General features: G+C 35.9%; 1 protein-coding gene and 1 long non-coding RNA gene across 5 annotated transcripts in view; one reads left to right on the plus strand and one right to left on the minus strand.

Annotated features, from left to right (window-relative positions):
- LOC306987375 overlaps positions 1-15,505 on the minus strand; it is a 25,722-nt gene extending 10,217 nt beyond the window's left edge. The window contains exons 1-6 of one of the 4 annotated variants that reach the window (XR_013795146.1): positions 15,241-15,505; positions 14,831-14,923; positions 13,905-13,995; positions 13,636-13,673; positions 13,278-13,433; positions 7,490-7,576 (exon numbers count right to left, since the gene is read on the minus strand). This is a non-coding gene — a long non-coding RNA (uncharacterized lncRNA). The other 3 variants (XR_013795147.1, XR_013795149.1, XR_013795148.1) reach the window with 3 other exon arrangements.
- On the plus strand, positions 2,220-16,107 carry stm (starmaker). The gene is made up of 24 exons (XM_079591576.1): positions 2,220-2,367; positions 2,996-3,057; positions 3,323-3,340; positions 3,735-3,767; positions 3,852-3,902; positions 4,865-4,903; positions 4,991-5,026; positions 5,649-5,684; positions 7,507-7,551; positions 7,838-7,924; positions 8,012-8,050; positions 8,140-8,184; positions 8,981-9,019; positions 9,249-9,323; positions 9,730-9,792; positions 10,705-11,514; positions 11,593-11,640; positions 12,476-12,526; positions 12,923-12,964; positions 13,064-13,111; positions 13,348-13,392; positions 13,665-13,718; positions 13,944-14,015; positions 15,512-16,107. Exons 1-23 carry the CDS (start codon positions 2,357-2,359, stop codon positions 13,982-13,984), a joined length of 1,818 nt encoding a protein of 605 aa, XP_079447702.1. The 5' UTR covers positions 2,220-2,356; the 3' UTR covers positions 13,985-14,015; positions 15,512-16,107.
- Positions 16,108-21,966: the final 5,859 nt, after the last annotated feature.

Genomic DNA, 21,966 nt, shown 5'->3' on the forward strand with positions numbered 1-21,966 from the left:
CACGACACCGTTCTCAACTAAAAACAGAAAACTTTACATGCATTTTGGCCGTTCATTTACACAACAACAGAGTTTTGGGGGCCTGGAAACCCAAACTTGTGAAAACAGGTTTCAAAGTGAATTTTGATGATTATGGCTTACAGCTCATGAAAACCCCAAATTCAAAATTGGTATATTGTGAAAAGTTTTCATAAGCTATAAGCCATACTCATCAAAATGATAACAAATAAAGGCTTGAAATATCTCTCTTTGCATGTAATGAGTCTATATAATATTTTAGTTTCACCTTTTAAGTTGAATTACTGAAATAAATGAACTTTTGCAAGATGTTATACTTTTTCGAGGTTTACCTGTATAGGTGCGTAGTGTTTCTTTACAAAGTGACATCGCCAACTACTGGCCTGGCAGCAGAATACAGCATTTTTAATGGTTTTCGCGAATCCGTGTGAACGGGGGTCATTTTGACAACATTGTTGTCTGTACGCGATAAAATTTATCCATGTTTAGTACATCGTTGTCGTGTAAAGCCGTCGATATACTTCAAGCGAAAGTGAAGAACGAATTGATGTGACGTCATTTCGAACAAATTTGAGTTTGTTTTGGGAGAAAGTAAACTTTCCGGAAAAGTTCGCTCTGGCTGATAAACACTTTTGTACTACCATTGGTCCGGGACGATTATGTAATAGGTGTGTGTGGAGGCCCGCCTTCTTTCACGCTGAAATCTTTTCCGGTTAATTTCTTCTGTCGAGTTCGTCGAGGTCAGACGTCTGTGAGTAAAAACAAACACACTGGAGGAGCTGCTTTATAGTAGAAAATGAAGTTTATTTACATATCTAATCATATCTATTTATGTATCTATTTACATATCTATCACATCTAAACGCCACTCTCAGCAGTGTGTGCGGCGTCATTTGTTCGCTAACAGTATTTTGTGTTTCGAACTTCGCCGTGAGTATATCGGGCCTTAAACGCTGAGTTTGACACTCGGTCTGATGTGAAAATCAGCAATTGTTGTTTAAATTAGGGCTGCACGATATTGAAGAAAAATTCGATAACTCGTTAAATAATGCGATATGCGATACAATAATGCTTAAAGTGTGTAAAATAAACGTAAATTATCGTTAAAATATTTAAAAAAATTATATAACCAACATACGTGTTTCACATTCTTTTTGTGACAAGAAAACATCCCTACAGCTTCTGAAAGTGAACAGCAGTGTTTTACTGTAGCATATGAAGTGTTATTTTAACACCAGTGTAAACCACGGGGTTCAGGGGTTCAGGAAGGCCTACATTAGGTTTATTTAGGCTGTGTGTCCAAAGCGTTTTTAGCCAGCTATGTGCGCTGTATGAGAGCGTTTTGGCAGCGCAGTTTTTTTTCCAGTTGAGACGCTTCGTTGCTATGATACAGAATATCCGTTGGTCGGTGAGGTATTAGTCCCGCCCCTCCTCCACTGTGATTGGACGGTTGGGTAAAAAGTGACAGTGATGAGCGCGTTTTACCCAAAGCTGAACATTCTTCAACTCTCGGCGACCTGTAAAAAATGCAGAACGCTCAGCGCTTCAGCGTGAAAAAGACGCTCAGCGCCTCGTTACGCTCATGGCGTTTTAAAAACACGGCGCTCCCATTGAAAACAATCCCAAAAAACCCGCCAGCCGCGTGAAAAAAACGCTTTGGTGGACACACGGCCTTAACAACAGAAACTGAATAATAAAATGTAAAAATAAAACACTGCTTAGTTTTCACTGAATGAAATATATATATATACCGTATATTGATTATTATTAAAGCTACAAAAGTTATCTAGCCAAGAGCAGCGAGTGATTTTCTCTTCGTCTTTTGTTCATGACCCCGGTTATTGCAAGCCGTTGCGATATGCATATCGCAATATATACATTTGCGATATATTGTGCATCCCTAGTTTAAATGCAAAAACGTATATTAAAAACACTGCAGAACAGATCATCCTGAGCCATACAAAAGAAAGAAAGACAAATTCTGACGCGGACACCATCCGCATGTCCTGCCCAGCTCCTCTTTGTTTCGTTTCTGAGAAGAACTCCTCAAATCAACTAAATCAAACGTCTGGAGGGAATCACGAGACCCGTCGAGACAGAGACACCAGGACTGGGACACAGAAGCTACACTATTTACAAAGGCTGTTTGAAAACACAAACAATAGCGGGACGGCCTGCCTTCATAACCCTGCTCTAATGAGAGGAGCTGGAGAGGTTCTCGTGTAACGCCTCAGGCTTTAGCTCAACCCCCTCAGAGAGTATAAAACATCTGAGAGCAGCTCAGGCTTTAAACCTGATCACCTGCGTCAATCTCACACTGCACTCCTGTCCTATTGCAATGCTGTCCCGGTGAGTACAAGTGTCTCCTTTACTCTCAGCAACCTAGGCTAGGTCTCCCAAAAGCACCGTGAGCCGGAGTAGATCGATGGTCTCTTCCGATTTACTCCGCTCACAATGTTTTTGAGAAACGCAGCCCTGGCCTGGCTTACTGTCTTAAAATATTTCCTTTCAGTGCATCGTTATATGAATATTTACAAAGATGCAAAAGTCTGCAAAAACAATGGGAATAATTGATATCGGTGAAGGTTAACTACAGTGAACTCAGCAGTGCAGATTTATAACTAGTCTGTGGATCTCTACTAACTCACAGGTTATAAACAAAAGAGACCAAACATTTAAACCAAAATGTATATCAGGGCAGAATCTATCTTTCTATGATTTTAAATGTACATGTTTAACTGAGATGTTCAATTGTGTGATAAAAAATGATGTCCTCGATTTTAATCAGAATTGTGTTTTTGTTTCCTAAAATGATGTATTAACTTTGTTTATTAATTCGTTTTTTGAAATTGTTAATGATTGTAATACAAACAATATGTACATATAAATTGTTTTAATTTTAGATTATCTCTTTATTTTAGATTAGATGTTATTGTGAACACTTACATGATTTAGTTTTTCTCCTCTTGTTATAAAGGACGCTGGTTGTCCCGTTGATCTTTGCATTATTGGGTGTCTCTATTTCTGCACCAATAAACGGTAAGGAATCTGACATCGTTACATCTGTCACATATATACGGTACCAGATAACCCAATCCCTAAATTATTATTAGTGACGTGCACCAGCTCTTCTTTCTAAGTAACACGAAGCATGTTCTGCCTCCCTATAATGAGTGTAACCGGAGCCCTTCACAGAACACAAAAGCGTTTTGTTCACCTGTCCCGGTACATTTAGCCCGGGCCTCTATAGGAGCTCAATGCACTCACTCCACTGACTAACTGTTGCTCTTTTGCTTTGATACAGATGGAACCGATAATGACGGTAAGAGTATTTCTCGTATGCACATTGCATTTCATAATTATGACATTTTAAGTCCTGAATGCATGAGCTGTGTAAGAACAATGAACTGCATTGTACAATAGTTCAAGAAAGACATTACAGAAAACTCACAAGTAACATCAGTTGTTACTCCAAGATATAAATGGGATGAAATCACGATTCCTTGAAAAAGAGCCCGGGAATCTCACATCACGTGTCTCCTTTAGAGTTTCAGGAGAGATTTCAGCAATTAAAAGTCAGAAATTTCCATAACCAGCCGTTGCTATTCACATTCCCCGCTGGACTAGTTATAAAGAGGACAAGAAGTATCTGGTTCTCAGTGAATACCGTCTGGTTTATGTCACTGATTGTGTTTTTCATTCCGTTATAATCTCAGAGTTGGCTGCCGCCCTGTCAGATATCTTCATTGGTAAGTCGCAATGAATTTGATCTATAAATCATAAATCAATGGACCGCAGATCATCTGAACAACATGTTTTTCCTCTCTTTTCAGGTCAGTTTACTGAAGCTCTTCCAACTCCAGTCCCTGTAAATGGAGACTCAGGTTGGTCTGGCTATAAGTCTTGCTATAAAAATGGTATATAAACTGCAGAAACGTCCAATTACATGAACATCGATATTTAGATGGTAGTGTTGTTATGGTTAAAGTCCCCCAGTGGTCAATCATTTTATCCCTAATTCAACACCAAAATTACATGTTTGAACCGGTTTTCCTTGACAACATTTTTTATTCATGCCTTAAAATAGCTTGAATGTAACTCTACACCCTTGCCTCATTTAGTATACGTGGTTCTATTGATATGCAAATGAGCCCCGCCTCCACTCACTCACACCAGCTCAGAGATCGTTGACGTTGACCTGATTGTTTACAAGGTAGTTTGTAACGTCAGAAAAGGCAGTTTTTGAGACTGTCTTTGGTTCACTGCAGTTTTAAAGAGAAAATACTCAGCAATGGTGTTGACTTATTTGCACATGGTTTGTCTTAAAGCAGATTAAAAACACCATATAGACACACAAACAACATTAAAAGCTTGATTTTCACCACAGGGGGACTTTAACTAAAACTATTCAAATATATTTAAAACATATTAATACAAAATGTTAGACAATATTTTCCTTAATTAAAATAAAGCTGAAATAAAATATAAATATTAGATGAAAAACGTTATAAATGTAAACAAAAATGAGAAATGTTGCACTGGTAACTAACTGAACTAAAATAAGTTGAAGTATATTACTAAAAATAAAATAAATCTAAATAGAAATATGAAAGAACAAATAAAAGTGACGAACGCACACAAAATTACCAAAACTTAATATCTTAAAAAAATGTTAAATGAATATTAGAAATGTTGCTTTAGCAACAAGCTGAAATAAGTCAGTTTTAGCTACTTTTATGTACTAAAATGACTCAAACTGAGTAAAAATATATTGAAATTATATATAAAAGTCATCTTTGATTAGACAGACGCTAAAAATGTAACTTTGGAAAACTTTCTTTCGTAGGAACTACAGATGGGAAAGAGTCATCAGAGAAATATGGAGGTAAGAAACTCTTTGCCAAGACACTGAACAGGGAACAAACATGACACCAAACTTCCAAATGACACCAAAACGTGTGTGTGATTTCAGATCCCAGCGACTTGTCTGACACGACTGAAAAACCAGGTCAGTTTCTGTATCGAGCGTCTAGACATACAGCACATGAAAGAGAGAGAGAGAGAACACATGACCCGAGCGCTGAAGCACACGGCCTTCACAAGTGCCAACAGAGACCATTGATATCGAGATAACACACGAATGAGTGTGATAACACAATAATACACACGGATTAATGTGTAACCGCTGTCTGTTCAACATCAGTGAACTAGAAGAATTGGTCTTAGTTAGAAAAGCAGGACATAGTCAGTCAACGGGAAAAGATTAAGTGAATGAATTAAAACAATCATTTATGTTTGCAGTCCAAAAGTGTCACAGTCAATCTTTCCTGAACAACGCCATGGCAACAGGACAGAAAACACAACAAAAGTTTTCATGACCCACGTTATCAGTTAATGAAAATCAATGATTAAGAAAATGTGTAATCTTTGTTGATGCTGTGTGAGCCAGGATACAATCTTTTAATTGATTAAATTCTTCTATTGAGTCATTATGAATTGTTGAATTATACAGAAAATATAATAAGGTGTATACTTGTATGTTAACACATTTGAAATCATTTTAAGGAATGAAAACCACTTTTAATGACACTGTATATGAATTAAAATGCAAATTTTCTCTCTTTATAAAGACGCCGATGGGGCTCCTGACACACCGGACACAAACGGTAGGACTTCACTTCTCAAATCTTTGGTTACACTTTATTTTGATGATCCACTTTAGATATTCTACTAAATAGAAGTAACTTTGCAACTACCAGTGCTGGGAAGATTACTTACAAGTTGTAGCCGGTTACTGGTTCCCAATTAAACAACAAAAATCACAGTAATCCGCTGCATTACACACTTACGGTAATATAATCGGACTACTTTTTGATTACATTTAGATTACTTCTGACTTAATTCGTTTATCATGTTTATTTGAATAGGATAATCTTGTAAAATATATTTCATTCCAAGTGCATTAAATATTACATTACTTCCGGGTTTCCCAGACTGGGGTTTGTGAGTTTAATGAAAAGCTAATAATTAAATCACACCCACACAATAACAAAAATATATAATTTAAAATAAATATTTTTAAATTAAATACAATCAAAATAAAACTTGAGATGAAATATTTTAGTTGTTTACCTTCATGTCATGTGACCATTAACCAACATCAAAGAACCGTGAACTTAATTATATTGCTATTATTATTGACTTAATTTTTAATAAAAAAATTGTTAACTAACTTGTTAACTTAAAATATCAGGAGGTACTTCGAGTAAATATATAAAGTCAAAGAGGTTTAGCTGACAAAAAAGTTGAAAAATCCCTGCATTGCATGTAAATATGATATGAAATATTTCAACAAAAGCCTTCCAAAGACAGCAATGGTTAAATGACTCTGAGTGATTCAAATAATAATGAACGTGTTCGTCAGGAGTTGATTCGATATGCAGTGTTGCAATGCGGAGTAAACAGTAGTTAAAAGTGAAATGATTTCTGTAAATCCACCCAGTGATCAAATGCTGTGCGTCTCCGTTTTCAGTTATAGTCACATGACTATAGTGGCTGGTCTGTGTGTGTGTGTGTGTGTGTGTGTGTGTGTGTGTGTGTGTGTGTGTGTGTGTGTGTGTGTGTGTGTGTGTGTGTGTGTGTGTGTGTGTGTGTGTGTGTGTGTGTGTGTGTGTGTGTGATTCCACAAACCTGGAAGAGCTTCTGAACGTTTATAAGCAGAAGACTTTGATAGAAAGGAAAATTTAAAAGATAAAAAAGTAGTAGTAGTAGTAGGGAGAATTGATGAATTATGAATAATTTACTGCCATTGTGAGAATAACATGTAGTCACATAATCAATAAAGTAAGTGTAGACTGATTACAAGTATTTCTAAAATGTGATTTAGACGAATTACTTGTAATCTGATTATATAATCCAGATTACATGTAATCAGTTACTACCCAGCAAGGCTACATGTCAACTAACTCTCACTATACAGGTGAAACTGGAACAATTATAATATGGTGCAAAAGTTCATTTATTTCAGTAATTCAACTTAAAAAATGAAACTAATATATTATATTAGACTCATTACATGCAAAGTGAGATATTTCAAACCTTTATTTGTTATAATTTTGATGCTTCTGGCTTACAGCTTATGAAAACCCCAAAATTAGAATATTGTGGAAAAAAAATTCATAAGATGTAAGCCATAATCATCAAAATTATAACAAATAAAGGCTTGAAATATCTCACTTTACATGTAATGAGTCTATATAATATTTTAGTTTCACCTTTTAAGTTGAATTACTGAAATAAATGAACTTTTGCACGATATTATAATTTTTCCAGTCCCACCTGTAGTATTAGTAGACTGTAAGATTAGGGTTAGGTGTTAGTAGAATAAGTTGACATAGTGGCAAAGTTACTTGTGTTAGCAAATCCTTTCCTCTGTTTGAATGCACTTGAGTGAAGCATCGCTCAAACTAACCGCTCGACTGATTCCAGGAGACACAAGCCTGGATGAAGCCACCAGCGGCCCAGATTCAACAGGTACAGCTCAATGTGCATCCGGTTCCTGAACACACAACAACAACAACAACAACGCAATATGTTAATGGTCCAATATGAAAATGCATCCCTCACTTCCTAAAAAAACATCTTGAAACACAACATTGTATTATTTCCCTTTAAAAAGGACCATGGTATTACCATAAGGAAAGGATACGCGATTTAAACGAATAGGATCCAAAGACATTCCACTCAGATATGTAATTCATAACAAAAGCAAATATTTGTAGTGCAGTTATTTATTTCTGTATGCCTTGATTTAAATCAGACACAACCGATATTGATGTGGACACAGACACAGACACAGAAACTACTACAGAAACCGATGCGTCGCAGCAGAAGACCGGGGATTCAGGTGTGTGAAAGACAAATATGTATTTTCATAATATACAGAATCTACATGTGTGCAAAATACTTTACTTTATTATTATTATTGCTGCAGATGAGACCAGTGAGAAGGCATCAGCGGAGGACAGCACAGGTACAGTGAGAGAGATCGTGTGAAATGAGACAGACTATATTGTGTAAGATGGTGTTAAGTCAATCTAAATATGTTATATAATATTTCAGATGCAGATCATGTTGATACAGATTCAAAGGAAAAGGAATCAGCAGGTAAACAGAGTCTGTCCAACTCAATGCTAAAATGTGATTATGAAATGGTAAATTAACAACTCACCCATAATTGACAAAAAAAAGATGTCATTAAAAAAAATAACTAAAAAAATAATATATATTTTTTTTATATATATATATATATATTATTTATTATATATATATATATATATATATATATATATCATTTATTATTATATATATACTAACGGATATATATAATAAAATATATATTAAAACTAAATAAATAAATAAAAAGTGGTATTGAAATAAAGTCATTTAAATAAATCTGAATATTGAAAATAAAATGTAAATATTAGATGAAAACTTAACAAAAACATTGTTATTTATTCACCTGTTATTTCTGTCATGGAACACAAAATAAAGATTTTTATAAAGAAACTTTAATTTATAAATTTCTGTTCCATTGAAAAATAATATAAAAGTTTTGGAATGATTAAAAAAGTTAAAAATAACTTTTTTTAACATAAATATACCGTATTATTATAGCATTCATTCATATGTTTAATGAGTTTTTACTTTTCAGCGACGAGTTGTTAAAAAATAACTTTTTTTTAAAGAAAACAACACGTCAGTTCCGAAAAACAAGCACTTCCAAACATTAGAGATTTAAAACTCTTATATTCCAAAGTGTGTGTGTGTGTGTGTGTGTGTGTGTGTGTGTGTGTGTGTGTGTGTGTGTGTGTGTGCGTGTGTGTGTGCGTGCGTGCGTGCGTGCGTGCATGCGTGCGTGTGTGTGTGTGATGATAATAATGATTTACTGTCTATTACACAGACTCCGATGAGAAGGTGGACACTGGTGCGGTCGACACAGGTACAGAGTTTCCTCACGCAGAACATGTTTCTGTAATGACTCTTGAGCAACATTCTTATCAAGCCGTCGTTCCCCTCTGGCGGTAGTTAATGGTTATACAGTGAGGAGGAGGACTATGCTTTGTTGCCATGAAGCACCAACAAAAGATGTTCCAGGAACACACTTGGCACAGTCACTCTTTTCTCACAGCGAAATGATACATTGTTCCTGAAACAATCTGTGCTTTCAGACGGAGATTCTGCTAGTGTGGAAAAGAGCGAGTCTGATGACGACACACCAGATGATGTGAACAAAACTTCTACAGGTGCAGACATGACTATTTAATTCAAACAGTGTCAAATCAGTGCTATTGTAGCATTTTATTAATATAATATTATAGTATTCATTCATATTTCTAATTAGTTTGAACTTTTCAGTTTTGACTTTAATTTTAGTTTCAATTTGAGTGATTTTGTTATGTGCTTTTGTTTAATATATATCTATTCAGCTTTAATTTATTTATATTTCAGTTTAAGTTTTAGTATAGTTTTTTCATCTAATATTTTTATGTTATTTCAGCTTTGTTTCAGTTACCAATTTTGTTATTTATAAACTGAAAACATCTTTCAAAATAGTTTGGATTTACTGAGCTTGACGGAATGAAAGTGTGATTTCGGCTGAAGTTAGCGATGTTGTGTGACAGTTGTGTTGTTGTATTTGCTCTGATGCAGAAGGTACCGATGACTCATCTGAGAAAGATTCCCCAGACACAGATGAGCAGCAGGACTCTGGCGGTGAGCTGAACATACACAAAAGAACATATCTGTCATTTATATACTTCATAACCGAACAAAAGAAGATGAGTCTTGCTCTTAAAAAGTCCTTACAAGAATAACACTAACAAGGACCAATGCAACAAGTTTCCAGTATCAAGTTCTTTTTCTGTCCGGACTCAAAAACCAGTCAGAACCAGCGTTATTTTAGTATCATTAAAGTTATTAACTATTATAAACTATTATAGTTTTGATTAATATTTTGTAGTTATTATAGTATATATAGTATGTAGTATATATTTTGTATACATATATACACTAATTTAACTACACTATAACTACACTATAACTAATATAACTATAACAACAATTTTATTAACTAAAACCATAAAGTTGATTTTAGTTTTAGTTAAATACAATACATATAATAACCCTGTTCAGGACACATTTGATATTTAATTGTGATTAAATCCAGCATGACGTGACAAAATATTTATTGCTTCAAAACTGGTTAGGAAAAATGAATAAACATTATAAACTTATTAACATAGAAGTGATATGATTTTGCTTTTATGATATGATTTTTTTTTTTTTTACATGATGCCTATCATAGTAAAATAAAGTACTTGTTAATGAAAAAAAAATTGTACCTGGTACCATGGTTTATCCATTAATTTTTGTCACGTTTTTCATGTTTTTTGACATTCAATATGCGCCTTGGATTGTTTTGTTAATAGTGCATGAATAGTAAGCTGGTGGTATATATCAATTTACAAGGGTATTAGGTAAGGTGGTACTATGGTATTCTTGATCTGATACAATCAACAAACCATCATACTTTTTTTTACGTTCATGAAGTTATTTGTATGTAATTATAATGATTAATGTCAGTTTGATGATCTATATTAATAAAAATGAACTTTTTACACCCAGATTCTGACAAAGACAAACCGGATGGAGACACAGATGAAAAGAGCGACGAGAAAGACGAGAAAGACTCCAGCAAAGACTCAAGCAAAGACTCAAGCAAAGACTCAAGCAAAGACTCAAGCAAAGACTCAAGCAAAGACTCCAGCAAAGACTCCAGCAAAGACTCCAGTAAAGACTCCAGCGAGGGTGGAGAAACCTCTGAGACGCCAGAGAAAGACGACACAGACGGCGACTCAGATACCGGTGAGGAGAAAGATTCAGACGACTCCAAAGACCAGGATTCAGATCTGAAAGACACAGAGAGCACAGAGAAGAAAGAGAAAGACCCGGACTCTGACAGTGACTCTCAGGACCAGGACACGACAGACTCCTCTGATAAAGCAGACCTCAAAGACAGCGCTGAGGAGAAAGACAAGGACTCCGGCGACTCCAAAGACACGCAAGATGATGGAGACGAAGAGAAGGACTCCAAAGAAAAGAAGGAGACCGATGACAAGGACAGCGACGAGGGGGAAGACAAAGAAGATGAATCCAAACCAGACGAACAGGACAAGGAGGACTCGTCCTCGAAAGAAGACGCCACAGCCAGTCAGTCTGACGAGAGTCAGCGGGAAGAAAAGACAGAAGACAAGCGGGAAGACAAACCAGATTCTGACAACTCCAGCCAGGACTCAGACTCAGACTCGGACTCGGACTCGGACAGCAAAGATAAAGACCAGGACAAAAACAAGAGCAGCACAGAGTCCACAGACACAGAAAGCTCTGACAGTGACAGCAAGAGCGACACGGACAGCTCAGAAACAGGAGGGGAAGGTAAACATCACATCCTTTCTGTTTTACAGTCATCAAACTATAATATCCATTGATTGATTGATGCGTTCATGCCCACAGACACTGATGAAGACATTGACATTTCCAGTGTGGAAAAAGAGAAGCAAGGTATTCACTGATATATACTGTAAATGCAGGCCATTTCCACCTCAGAGTGACAAATATATCAGATCATTCTGAGATAAAGTTTCAAATAAGAGATAAGGTCACATGTGTGGTATGAAGACACACTTGAGAAATGTAAAGTTATAATATAAAACCTTAATTGCGCGGCATACAATCATTATGTGTGATATAAAGCCACAATGTTAAAGTCACATGGTGAGATATAAAGACAAATGCAAGATATAAAGTCATAATTGTGAGATATAATGTCATAATTGAAGATATAAAGTCATAATTGTGAGATGTGTCATAATTGAAGATATAAAGTCATAATTGTGAGATATAATGTCATAATTGAAGATATAAAGTCATAATTGAAAATAGTCATAATTGAAAAGTCATATTGTGAGATATAAAGTCATAATTGTGAGATATAATGTCATAATTGAAGATATAAAGTCATAATTGAAAATAGTCATAATTGAAAAGTCATATTGTGAAATATAAAGTCATAATTCTGAAATATAGTCATAATTTAACATATAAAGTCATAATTTTGAGATATAAAGTCATAATTGTAAGATATAAAGTCCTAATTGAAGATATAAAGTCATATTGTGAGATAAAGTCATATTGTGCTTAAAGTCATATTGTAAGATATAGTTATAATTGTGAGAAATAAAGTCTTAATTGAAGATACCAAGTCATATTGTGAGATAAAAAGTCACACTGTGCAATAAAAAGAAATAAAGAAAACAGACTTCTATAGATTTAAACTTTACTCACTGTTACAGAACAAAGTTAGGAAAGTGTAATATATAAATGTCTAAACCTACAGATTCTCCTGATGGTGCATCAATAGAGACCGATGATTCTGCGGATTCCCGCGGTAAGCCAAACCACAACATTCACAGTTCACATGTTGTGTGTAGAATGAAAATTAGCATTATATCTCAATGCTAACTGAGAACCAGATGTGATGCACAACACAACACGTGATAAATCCCGTCGTCTCCATGTAAATCTGAGGAGTTTTCCTCTTTTCTTCAGAAGTTCACTAGACTATTCTGATGGAAAAATATAAAGCCTAAAAAAAGAATCAGGCACTGGTTAAGCAATATAAAATCATTCAATATTTGTGCGTTTTACTGTATGTTGCTTGTGCAAAAATTGCATTTTGCCAGAATACAGAATAATGATTTCAAACACGGACAAACAAATGACTTCTTCTCACTGAAGCCACGTGTGTAAGACATGATGAAGCTGAATCTTTTTCTTCTTTTAGATGACCATGACGATGACTCAACAGATGCTACGACATCCCACGGTAAATATGTTTATTAACTAAGTATGTATGAGTCACATGATGCCGTTATCATTTGCAAAGTATTAAATGCATGTTTGTTGATTTTTTTGCCAACTCTAGAGGAACACACTGATGAAATCACTGGTCCAGACAGCCATGCTTTAGATGGTACGTCTCATGGGTCTACTAAAGCAACTCATTGTGGGTTTACTTTTGTGGTTTACTAAGGTTAACATTATCACTATTTCTTTTGAACCTAAGTATTAAACTTTGGCATGTAACTTCCCCAAATTATGTCAAGTATTTTATGATAAACTGTAAAAGTAGCTGTTACCTGTTAGATGGTCACTACCGGTACTCTCTGAATGGGAAAAAACTCAATTCCTTTGCATGTTTCTGTTTAGATGACGATGACATCCATGATGATGTCGGGGTTGAAGATACCACGGGTAAGTCCATTTTCTTTAGAGATTTTTTCCTCCCAAAATTCCTTAGGAGACAGAAATTAGACAGATGTTGAGGAGTATAGATCTATAAGACTGGCGCTAACAACATAACTAACATGCATGACCTGATAAAACACATTTACATCAAATATATGAACAAAATTGCTATGCAATACAAGTTACTTTGGATAAAAGTGTCTGCCCAATGCATACATGTATTAATAAATGTAGACAATTTGGCCATACTGAAAGCATTTGATTCCTCCTGTTTACAGGCGCTGCTTCTAAAACACACGATGACATGGATCATCTTGATGACACAACACAAGGTAATGATGCTGTGCTTCTGCTTAAAATGCCTAAAAAACGTCAAACTTAAGTCTGCCTAAAACTTGTTTTATTGTTATATGTGTAATTGTATAATTGGGCCGCCAGGACAATCCTGCAAAAGAGATTTTAATCTCATTGAGGTTCTCTCCTGGTTAAATAAAGGTTAAATAAATAAAAACACTTACACTTCACACATGCTAATGTCTGCTCCTGCCTTTCCTAAGGATCAGATGATGGCAGCAAAACCCCCATGCCAAGCTCCTAGCAACCAGGACTCTACAAAGACATCGTAACAGGTATCATGTGACCACGTATTAAAAGCTCTGTTCAAACCTATGTAGTGTTTACATAGGCCTTACTTCATATACTTCTCTTAAAAGTCATGAAACCTTACAAGTGACCGATGAAAGAATATAAAAAGTCACACGGTGAGATATAAAGCCTTAATGGTGTGATATACAGTCAATTTGTGCGATATAAAAAGCTAATATTTTGACATTTTAAGTCACAATTGTGAGATATAAAGTCATAATTGAGAGATATAGTCATTAATCATATTGTGAGATAAAGTAACAACTGAAAATATAAAGTCACATTGTGATTTATAGTCACAGTATATGAGATATAAAGTCATGATACCTCATATTAATGTAGAAGCCTTCTTTATAAATGTCTCGTAAAAGTCATGAAACCTTACAAGTGACTGATTTGAAACGCTCTACATTCAGAAATATTTGTAATGGTCACTCATGAACATAAAACAGCTAACATGTTATTCTAATAGAGTTTGGTATAAGCAAATACTCAAATTATATTACAAAATAAGTTGTAAATACTCTTATAAACATCAAAATAAACCGCAGACATAAAAATACTGGATTAAATAATCTATTTTAATGAGATAATCGACACTTTTCAGTAGTTTAACATGTTGCTAAGCTAACTACAAAAATAGCCTCTACACTGATAAACACAAGAGATCTAATTGTTTATAAAGACAACATATTTCAAACAAGCAATACAATCTTACAATATGTTATCATAAATTATTCAAATATGATAAAATACTGTCCATACAAATAAGTGAAATGAGTAAATCATCGAGCATTACCTCTTTCAAAAGGTGATTGGCTCTTTTTTACTGAAAGCCTTGGTTGGGCTCTTCATCCGCCGTCTTGAATTATAAATAACTTTTTGTTTCAATCTGTTGAACAATGAACATACAATTAAAGGCAATTATAACATATTAGTTAGGCCTATATCAAATCAACTATTAAGACAAACAAAATAAAAATAAAGAACTTGAGGGTAAAATAGAATCTTGACGTTTTCATTATTTCTCTTTTCTGTTAATGTATGAAGAGAGACCTTTCATTTTAAAATCAGTAAAAGTAGGTGCGTTGCCCATTTACATTCGTGGATAAATCATTTTCCATATAGTATGATGAGTAAATTCACGATATACCATATTTTAAATCACATCAATATACATTTTTTAATCAAAAAGAGGAATGATATTACCTGAAGTAGGCCTGAAACATTTCCAACGCAGATTTGAAGTTACACGATCGCCCCCTGGAGTCTTGGAGTGTTACTGCCAGAAAAACACAAGAACAAGAACATTCATGACCTCATTGATTTACTTGCAGGAACTATTAAGAATTCGGGGCCCAAAAATGTATAGTGCACATGATGCATTAAAATACTGTCTTACACAGGCTGTTTGGAACAGAGCTATTGGTATAATAAGTTCTTTAAAATATGATATATTCCCTTTTCTTTTTCATTGCAGATTTTTCCTGGAGAGACGTAAAAAGAATCAACTGAGACAGTCATGATAACCAGAGTTTCACGTCCCATTAAAACACATTGACACGTCCCTCTCGTCCTCTCTCTCTTTCTCTCTCATGGTGAAGGGTCCTTTCTAAGGGTTCTGGGATGCAGATTAAATTATTCGGCTGTTTGGTGTACATTCCATTTTTTTTTTTTTACTTTGTCCTAATTCTAGAACATTTGATATATTCATTTTACCAATGTTAGATGTATTAAATACATGAAGAATAATGAGGTTCTGGAACTTCGAACCTCATGTATTTGTCTGTTTGCGTAGAGTCTAAATATATTTCATTTGAAAGTGACGCATTAAACCTAGAGAATAGAACTAACTGAAGGCATTTTTGAGAAAGCTCCAACGATTCGGGTCTGGTGAAATGTTCCTCGAACCATCAAACCGGTCCTGGCTCCTTTGGTTTGTCCACATGGTGTCACTGACTGAAAGACTGCAGCTGCTACAACAACAACCTTCTTTTCTTCACTCTCAGATGAAGGCCGGCCTGAAATCACACAAAAATGAGATCTTTTCTGCCCACCCCACCACCACCACCATCACCACCACCACCACCACCAAAAAACAAAAAAAAAGATGTAAGACTGTACAGACAATTTCTGATAAAATCTCTGATGTCTATGTCTCTGTGGAGGAATACTAATAAACTAGCAATGTAAGAGCACAGATTGTTCTGAAAAATGTCAAAAAATAATTTTGTATAGATTTAAAGTCGTTTTAATATGTACACAGGGAGCAAATCTAATAAAGACTGGGTTGTCAGAAAATCAAGTGACCATGGAGACTTTTGTGTGTGTGTGTGTGTGTGTGTGTGTGTGTGTGTGTGTGTGTGTGTGTGTGTGTGTGTGTGTGTGTGTGTGTGTGTGTGTGTGTGTGTGTGTGTTTGTCACAACACAATTCTTTAACTGAAGAGCAAAAGTTTTTTTTACATCATGCGACACTGTCCAACAGCGACACCAGCTGATTGGTTTGGTTATGATTGGATATGATTGGTTCACGCGATGAATCATGCCTCTTGTGTTAATGCGCGTTCCACCACATCCACATATCGTTGTGAATGAATAAACGATGGTGTTAATGGCAGACTATTAAAAAGTAAGTAATCGAGAAGGGTACTACTGAAGTAATCAGCTCACCCACTTAAGGGCCGTTAACAGGAAACCGTTTTCAACTAAAAACAGAAAGCTTTTTATGCCACTCATTTACACAACAACAGCGTTTTGGGAGCCTGAAAATGCTAACTTTTGACAGCGGTATTCGAAGTGCAACATTTTGAAAACAATACCGCTATCGTCTCCGCTTATAAAAACACAAATTTGTGAATGTATGTGTATTATATTGGAGCCACAAAGTGGCATTGCCATCTACTGGCTTGTCAGCAGAATACAGCGTTGTTAGTTTTCGCAGATCTGTGTGAATAGGGACAATGTTGTCGCCTGTATGCGAAAAACGCAAAGAAAAAACGTTTCTGATTTTAGTACCATATACATTTACCATCATGTAAATGTACTCACCACTTTATGTCACTTCAAAATCAAACATGAGAAGGGTTGAAAACATGATTTGTGGGGGGTTTTAGTGAGCAATAAGTTTGGTGAAATTAGCCTACGTCTCCATGTCTGTGACCAGTGTTTATTGAGCTTTGATGATCCAAAAATAAGTTGACAATTACATAACAGCTGAACATCAGTATACAAATAAAATATAGATTTAATCTGAAATTTCTTCGTTGCGTTCTTCAAGATTTCAGCAAAGCAAGTAGAGTTTGCACGGCTGCACACGGAGTTCAACATGATCAGATCGTATGAATGGCCCTATGAATGTGTCATATTTCAGCGGTTTTACTCAAAGAAAGAAAGTCTTATCTAAGCTCTGATGTCTTAATTTTTTAAAGATTTAACCAGCAGACTAGACTCCTTGACCCTTACACAGAGAAAGAGTTAAGTTTCCACGTGTGTCTCCACAGGCTCTGTGGAGCACGACACAATCTCGCATTACATCTCGGTGGTCTAAACCCGGCCCGAGGGTGAACAAACGCGAGGATGAGGAGGAAGAGGAAGGTGTACCCCAGACAAAAGCCACCAAACAGCTCAGAACAAAGCGCTCGCGGGCCGCCTGTCCGAGCGTGACTCACGGGCTCTGTGTGCAAATGTCCCCGTCACCCCTGTACGGGCCTTCTCAAACTTACGGGAGGCCGATGAAACCAAAGGCTGGCTTTCAAAATGGAGACGGCCAGTGAAGCTTGACCCTCGCAGTGCATTAGTTTCCCCCGCGGCCCACTTTCCCAACAGCTTCGAAGGGGGGCGGAAGGACGCGAGAAGCCTTGAGAAATATTAGACTTTAATTTAAGGCGTAAGAGGGTTTAAACATCTACTCTGATCTAGTGGCTGATATCTGTGAGAAAAGGCCTACCTTTTACTGAAAAACAGGCCCTTGAACAGCGACACACTCACTACATGTAACATAAGAGTCAAGCGCATTGCTATTTGAGTAATATCCAAAACTAGCATCTAGAAGAAAACCTATCAAACTCCAAAACGACATATTCACGAGTGTTCGTTATCTGAACTCATTTATCAGCTTCTGTTGACAATCTATTGAGTGGCAATTCAAGATTTCAACACTGTGTTTGCTTTCTCTGAGGTCAACACTCGCGTTTGATAAGTTCTGTCCACACACTCTTTTATTTTCATTTATTCGGTTCATTTCTTTGTCAGTCATTCTTGAAAGAAAAGTTCAGCCACAAATGAAAATCCTGTCATTCCAAACGCACACATCCTATATTGTCTAAACGCAAACATTTTTATGCAATTCGTTACAATAACACTTTGAAATCACCTTAAGGCAAGACTCAGAAAAAGAAATCCAGGATAAGAATGAAAGGATAAAAAAAGAAACCTCTCAGGAAAAACCTATATAAAAGCAGCTTACACATCAATGCCATAGATTAGAAGAACCATCTTTGGTTCCCTATAAGAACCTTTCAATAAACAGTTCTTCAAAGTTTTTATTTTTTTATTGTGAAGAACATTTTAACAATCTAAATAATCTTTTATCACAATTTTGATTTTTAAGAGTGAATATGGCAACAGAATGAAACAATAATTTTGCTCCTATCTTTAGATTTCTGTTCTGGAATTGACCAGAACAAGCTGCAAAGTAAACCAGATTTCATTCTGTCTTTATAAGACTAGTCTATATCTGTCCAGAGCTGGACTGAGTTCACTGAGCAGGTTTTACACTGACCATCAACAGCACTGTACGAGATAACAGCGTTTCTAACGTAAAAAGCACAAACAGCAGCTTGCACACAGGGCCGGAGAAAGCAGGATTTTAAATCACTGACAGAACAAAAGCAGGTCGAGATGGAGATGCAGATACTTCACGAGGCCTGACCGGTCCGCTGATGCATTGTGGGTAGAGACGAGGTGACATAAAATACCATCTATAAAGGCTCAAGCCCCTGATAAAACAGACACACACGGACACAGACAAAGAGAAGCGAAACATATATATTGTTCACTTGTGGTGTCTTACAAGTAGTGCGACTTGTGCAATATATTTTAGGTCATCAATGCATTGCATCAGGTTCAGTGTCACTGATGCCAGTTCATAAATGCAGGACGGATAATGAAGGAACTTTTTGAAGATGTAAATGTGGGTCTGTTTCACACACAAAGCTTTCATATCACTGAGTACAGACAAAAGCTGAAACCACGAAAGTAAATGAAATAATATAACACTTGGCACTGCAAAAAATCATTCTGTAGTTCGGTTGCAAACATTCATTCGAGAACCTGGGCAGGAAATGAGAACGAGTCTGACCCTCTGATTAAGTTTAACATCCACCTGTCCACACTATTCCTCTGTCCTGCTGTACGACATATTAGATTTGGCCCACGGTGATTAATTACAGAGCGGTTCAGGGACCCAAAGCTCCAGCGCCGCAGTCATTTCAGAGCGATCGGGTTTCTAAACAGAATGGCTCCTTCAGGACGATCAGAGGTGGCTCGTGACCAGTGGGACAAAAACTCCTAACAGAGCTCTGGATGAAGCGGAAACCTGAGAACAGAACAGGAATCTGTATGAGAAAACACGCAGGTCTGTGTGTGTGTGTGTGTGTGTGTGTGTGTGTGTGTGCGTGTGTGGTTTAATCTGTGTGTTTGTACTGGACCACAGTGGAACTCACCTCTTGCCTCCTACATGCTCTCCTGTGATCTGCTGCGGTCTCTGAGGATCTTTGTGTTGAAGTTCATTTCAAAACATTTTAGGACAATATTTTTACATTTTCTGCCAAAAATAAAATAAAAAAAATGTGTCAATCAGGAAAGTAGGCTATATTTATATTTATGTCATATATTTTTGGACATAGTATTTAACAAGTAGCCTATTTAAAGTAACTTATTTATTTATAATATATTTATATAAATATGCATTTTTAACATTTTTGATATAATCAATCTAGAAACATACTTTTTAATTATATACTATACATGTTATATACATACTTGTTAATATAAAATTCTATTAATATTTAAATATAAAAAAATACTGTAAAAAATAAAAACATTATATATAATCTATTTATATAAATGTATTCATGTGTGTATATATATATAATATATATAAACATGGTATTGATCAAGATTGACATAATATATGATATAATTGATGAAAATTAACATAAATAGGCCTATAGAAAATCTATTTGTTTTAAGTATGTGTGTGTGTGTGTGTGTTACACACACCAATACACTGAAAATAAATAGATTTATTTTATATTTATATCTTATATATATATATCTTGCTGATTTTTTTCTGACATATTTTATCTCTTTGATATTTTTATGTAAATCTTAAGATTTTATGTAAAAGTCAAGATTAAAAAAATGAGTGCTGTTAATCGCGATTAATCGATTCTAAAATAAAAGTTTTTTTTTTTTTACTTTGGTGAGAAACACATCTATTTTTGCCATATAGGATACAACTGTGGTGGTCCGTCATTTTCCTTATGTCTTGAGCCGCTGTACCGCCTGACCCCATCGGTCAAGCTGGACCGATCCAGGACTGCACTTCTAATCTCGTCACCCAAGGTTGGCTCTGAGAGCGCTACGGTTTCGAGCACCGAACAGAGAGCTTTTGTCTGAGAGCAGGCAGGCCTGCAGGAATGAAGGAAGCCACAGGACATGAAACTGGTGAAGAGCAAGACCAGCAGATGTTTAATAATACTGCTGTCAGTATGTCTTTTCATTCCACACCGCTACTTTGATGGATACTGTACCCGCAGGCGGACTTTTTACCAGCAATTGTTAACATTTACAGTGGTGCTCATATCATGTGATGACCCACATGTTGAATCTGCTGCATTGGCCCAACAAAATGCAAGTTTAGCACTGAAAATACACACTCACTGGCCACTTTATTAGGTACACCTTGCTAGTAACAGGGTGGACCCATTTTGCTTTCATTACTGCCTTAATTCTTAGATTCAACAAAGTGCTGTAAACATTCCTCAGAGATTTTGCCACAGATTTGTCGTCTGCACATCCATGATGTGAATGTCTCGTTCCTCAACATCCCAAAACTGCTCTACTGGATTGAGATCTGGAGGCCGTTTGAGTTTAGAGAACTCATAATATTCAAGAAACCAGTTTGAGATGATATGAGCTTGGTGTGTAATCCTGCTGGAAGAAGCCATCAGAAGATGACACACAGTGGTTAATAAAGGTAAGGACATGTTCGGCAACAATACTCAGGCTGTGGTGTTTAAATTATACTCAATTGGTAGAGACCCAAAGTGTGTCAAGAAAATATCCTCACACCATTACACCACCAGACCCAGCCTGAACCGCTGATACAAGACAGGATGATCCATGCTTTCATGTTGTTTACGCCAATTTTACAGTAGAAATCAAGACTCATTAGACCAGACAATGTTTTCCAATCTTCTATTGTCTGGCGAGTCCGTGTGAATATAGCCTCAGTTTTGCGGAGTGTGTTCTGCTGGTGTAGTCCGTCTGCTTCAAGCTTGAACACTTTGTGAGATGCTCTTCTGCAGACCTCAGTTGTGGTTATTTGAGTTACTGTTGCCTTACTGTTGTATTATACATTGCACAAGTGTTTACCGTACATTATTATTCTGCTGAATAGATCATTTTGTAAATGCATAACCAACAACAGAATTGCATTTATCAGATTTAAGAAGTTTACAAGGCCTTTGATGTCAACAAGACAAGACTATCCTAACTATATAAGATTAGCTTAGTTGTATCTTTGCATTTAGCTTTATTTTCCCCCTCTCGATTATGTGTTTCACAACCTCTTTAGAAAATGCAACATTACGTTATGTGGATTCAGGGTCAAAATACACACACATAGATCACATTTCACAATACAACAAA

Source organism: Phoxinus phoxinus (assembly GCF_949152265.1).
Source record: "Phoxinus phoxinus genome assembly, chromosome: 19".
Classification (NCBI taxonomy): Eukaryota; Metazoa; Chordata; class Actinopteri; order Cypriniformes; family Leuciscidae; genus Phoxinus; species Phoxinus phoxinus.

Bases quoted from the DNA above. Each gene is read 5' to 3' on its own strand.
- stm (XM_079591576.1), top strand. The intron at 7,552-7,837 runs GTACAGCTCAAT...GATTTAAATCAG, and splicing joins CAGCGGCCCAGATTCAACAG to ACACAACCGATATTGATGTG. The intron at 8,185-8,980 runs GTAAACAGAGTC...TCTATTACACAG, and splicing joins AAAGGAAAAGGAATCAGCAG to ACTCCGATGAGAAGGTGGAC.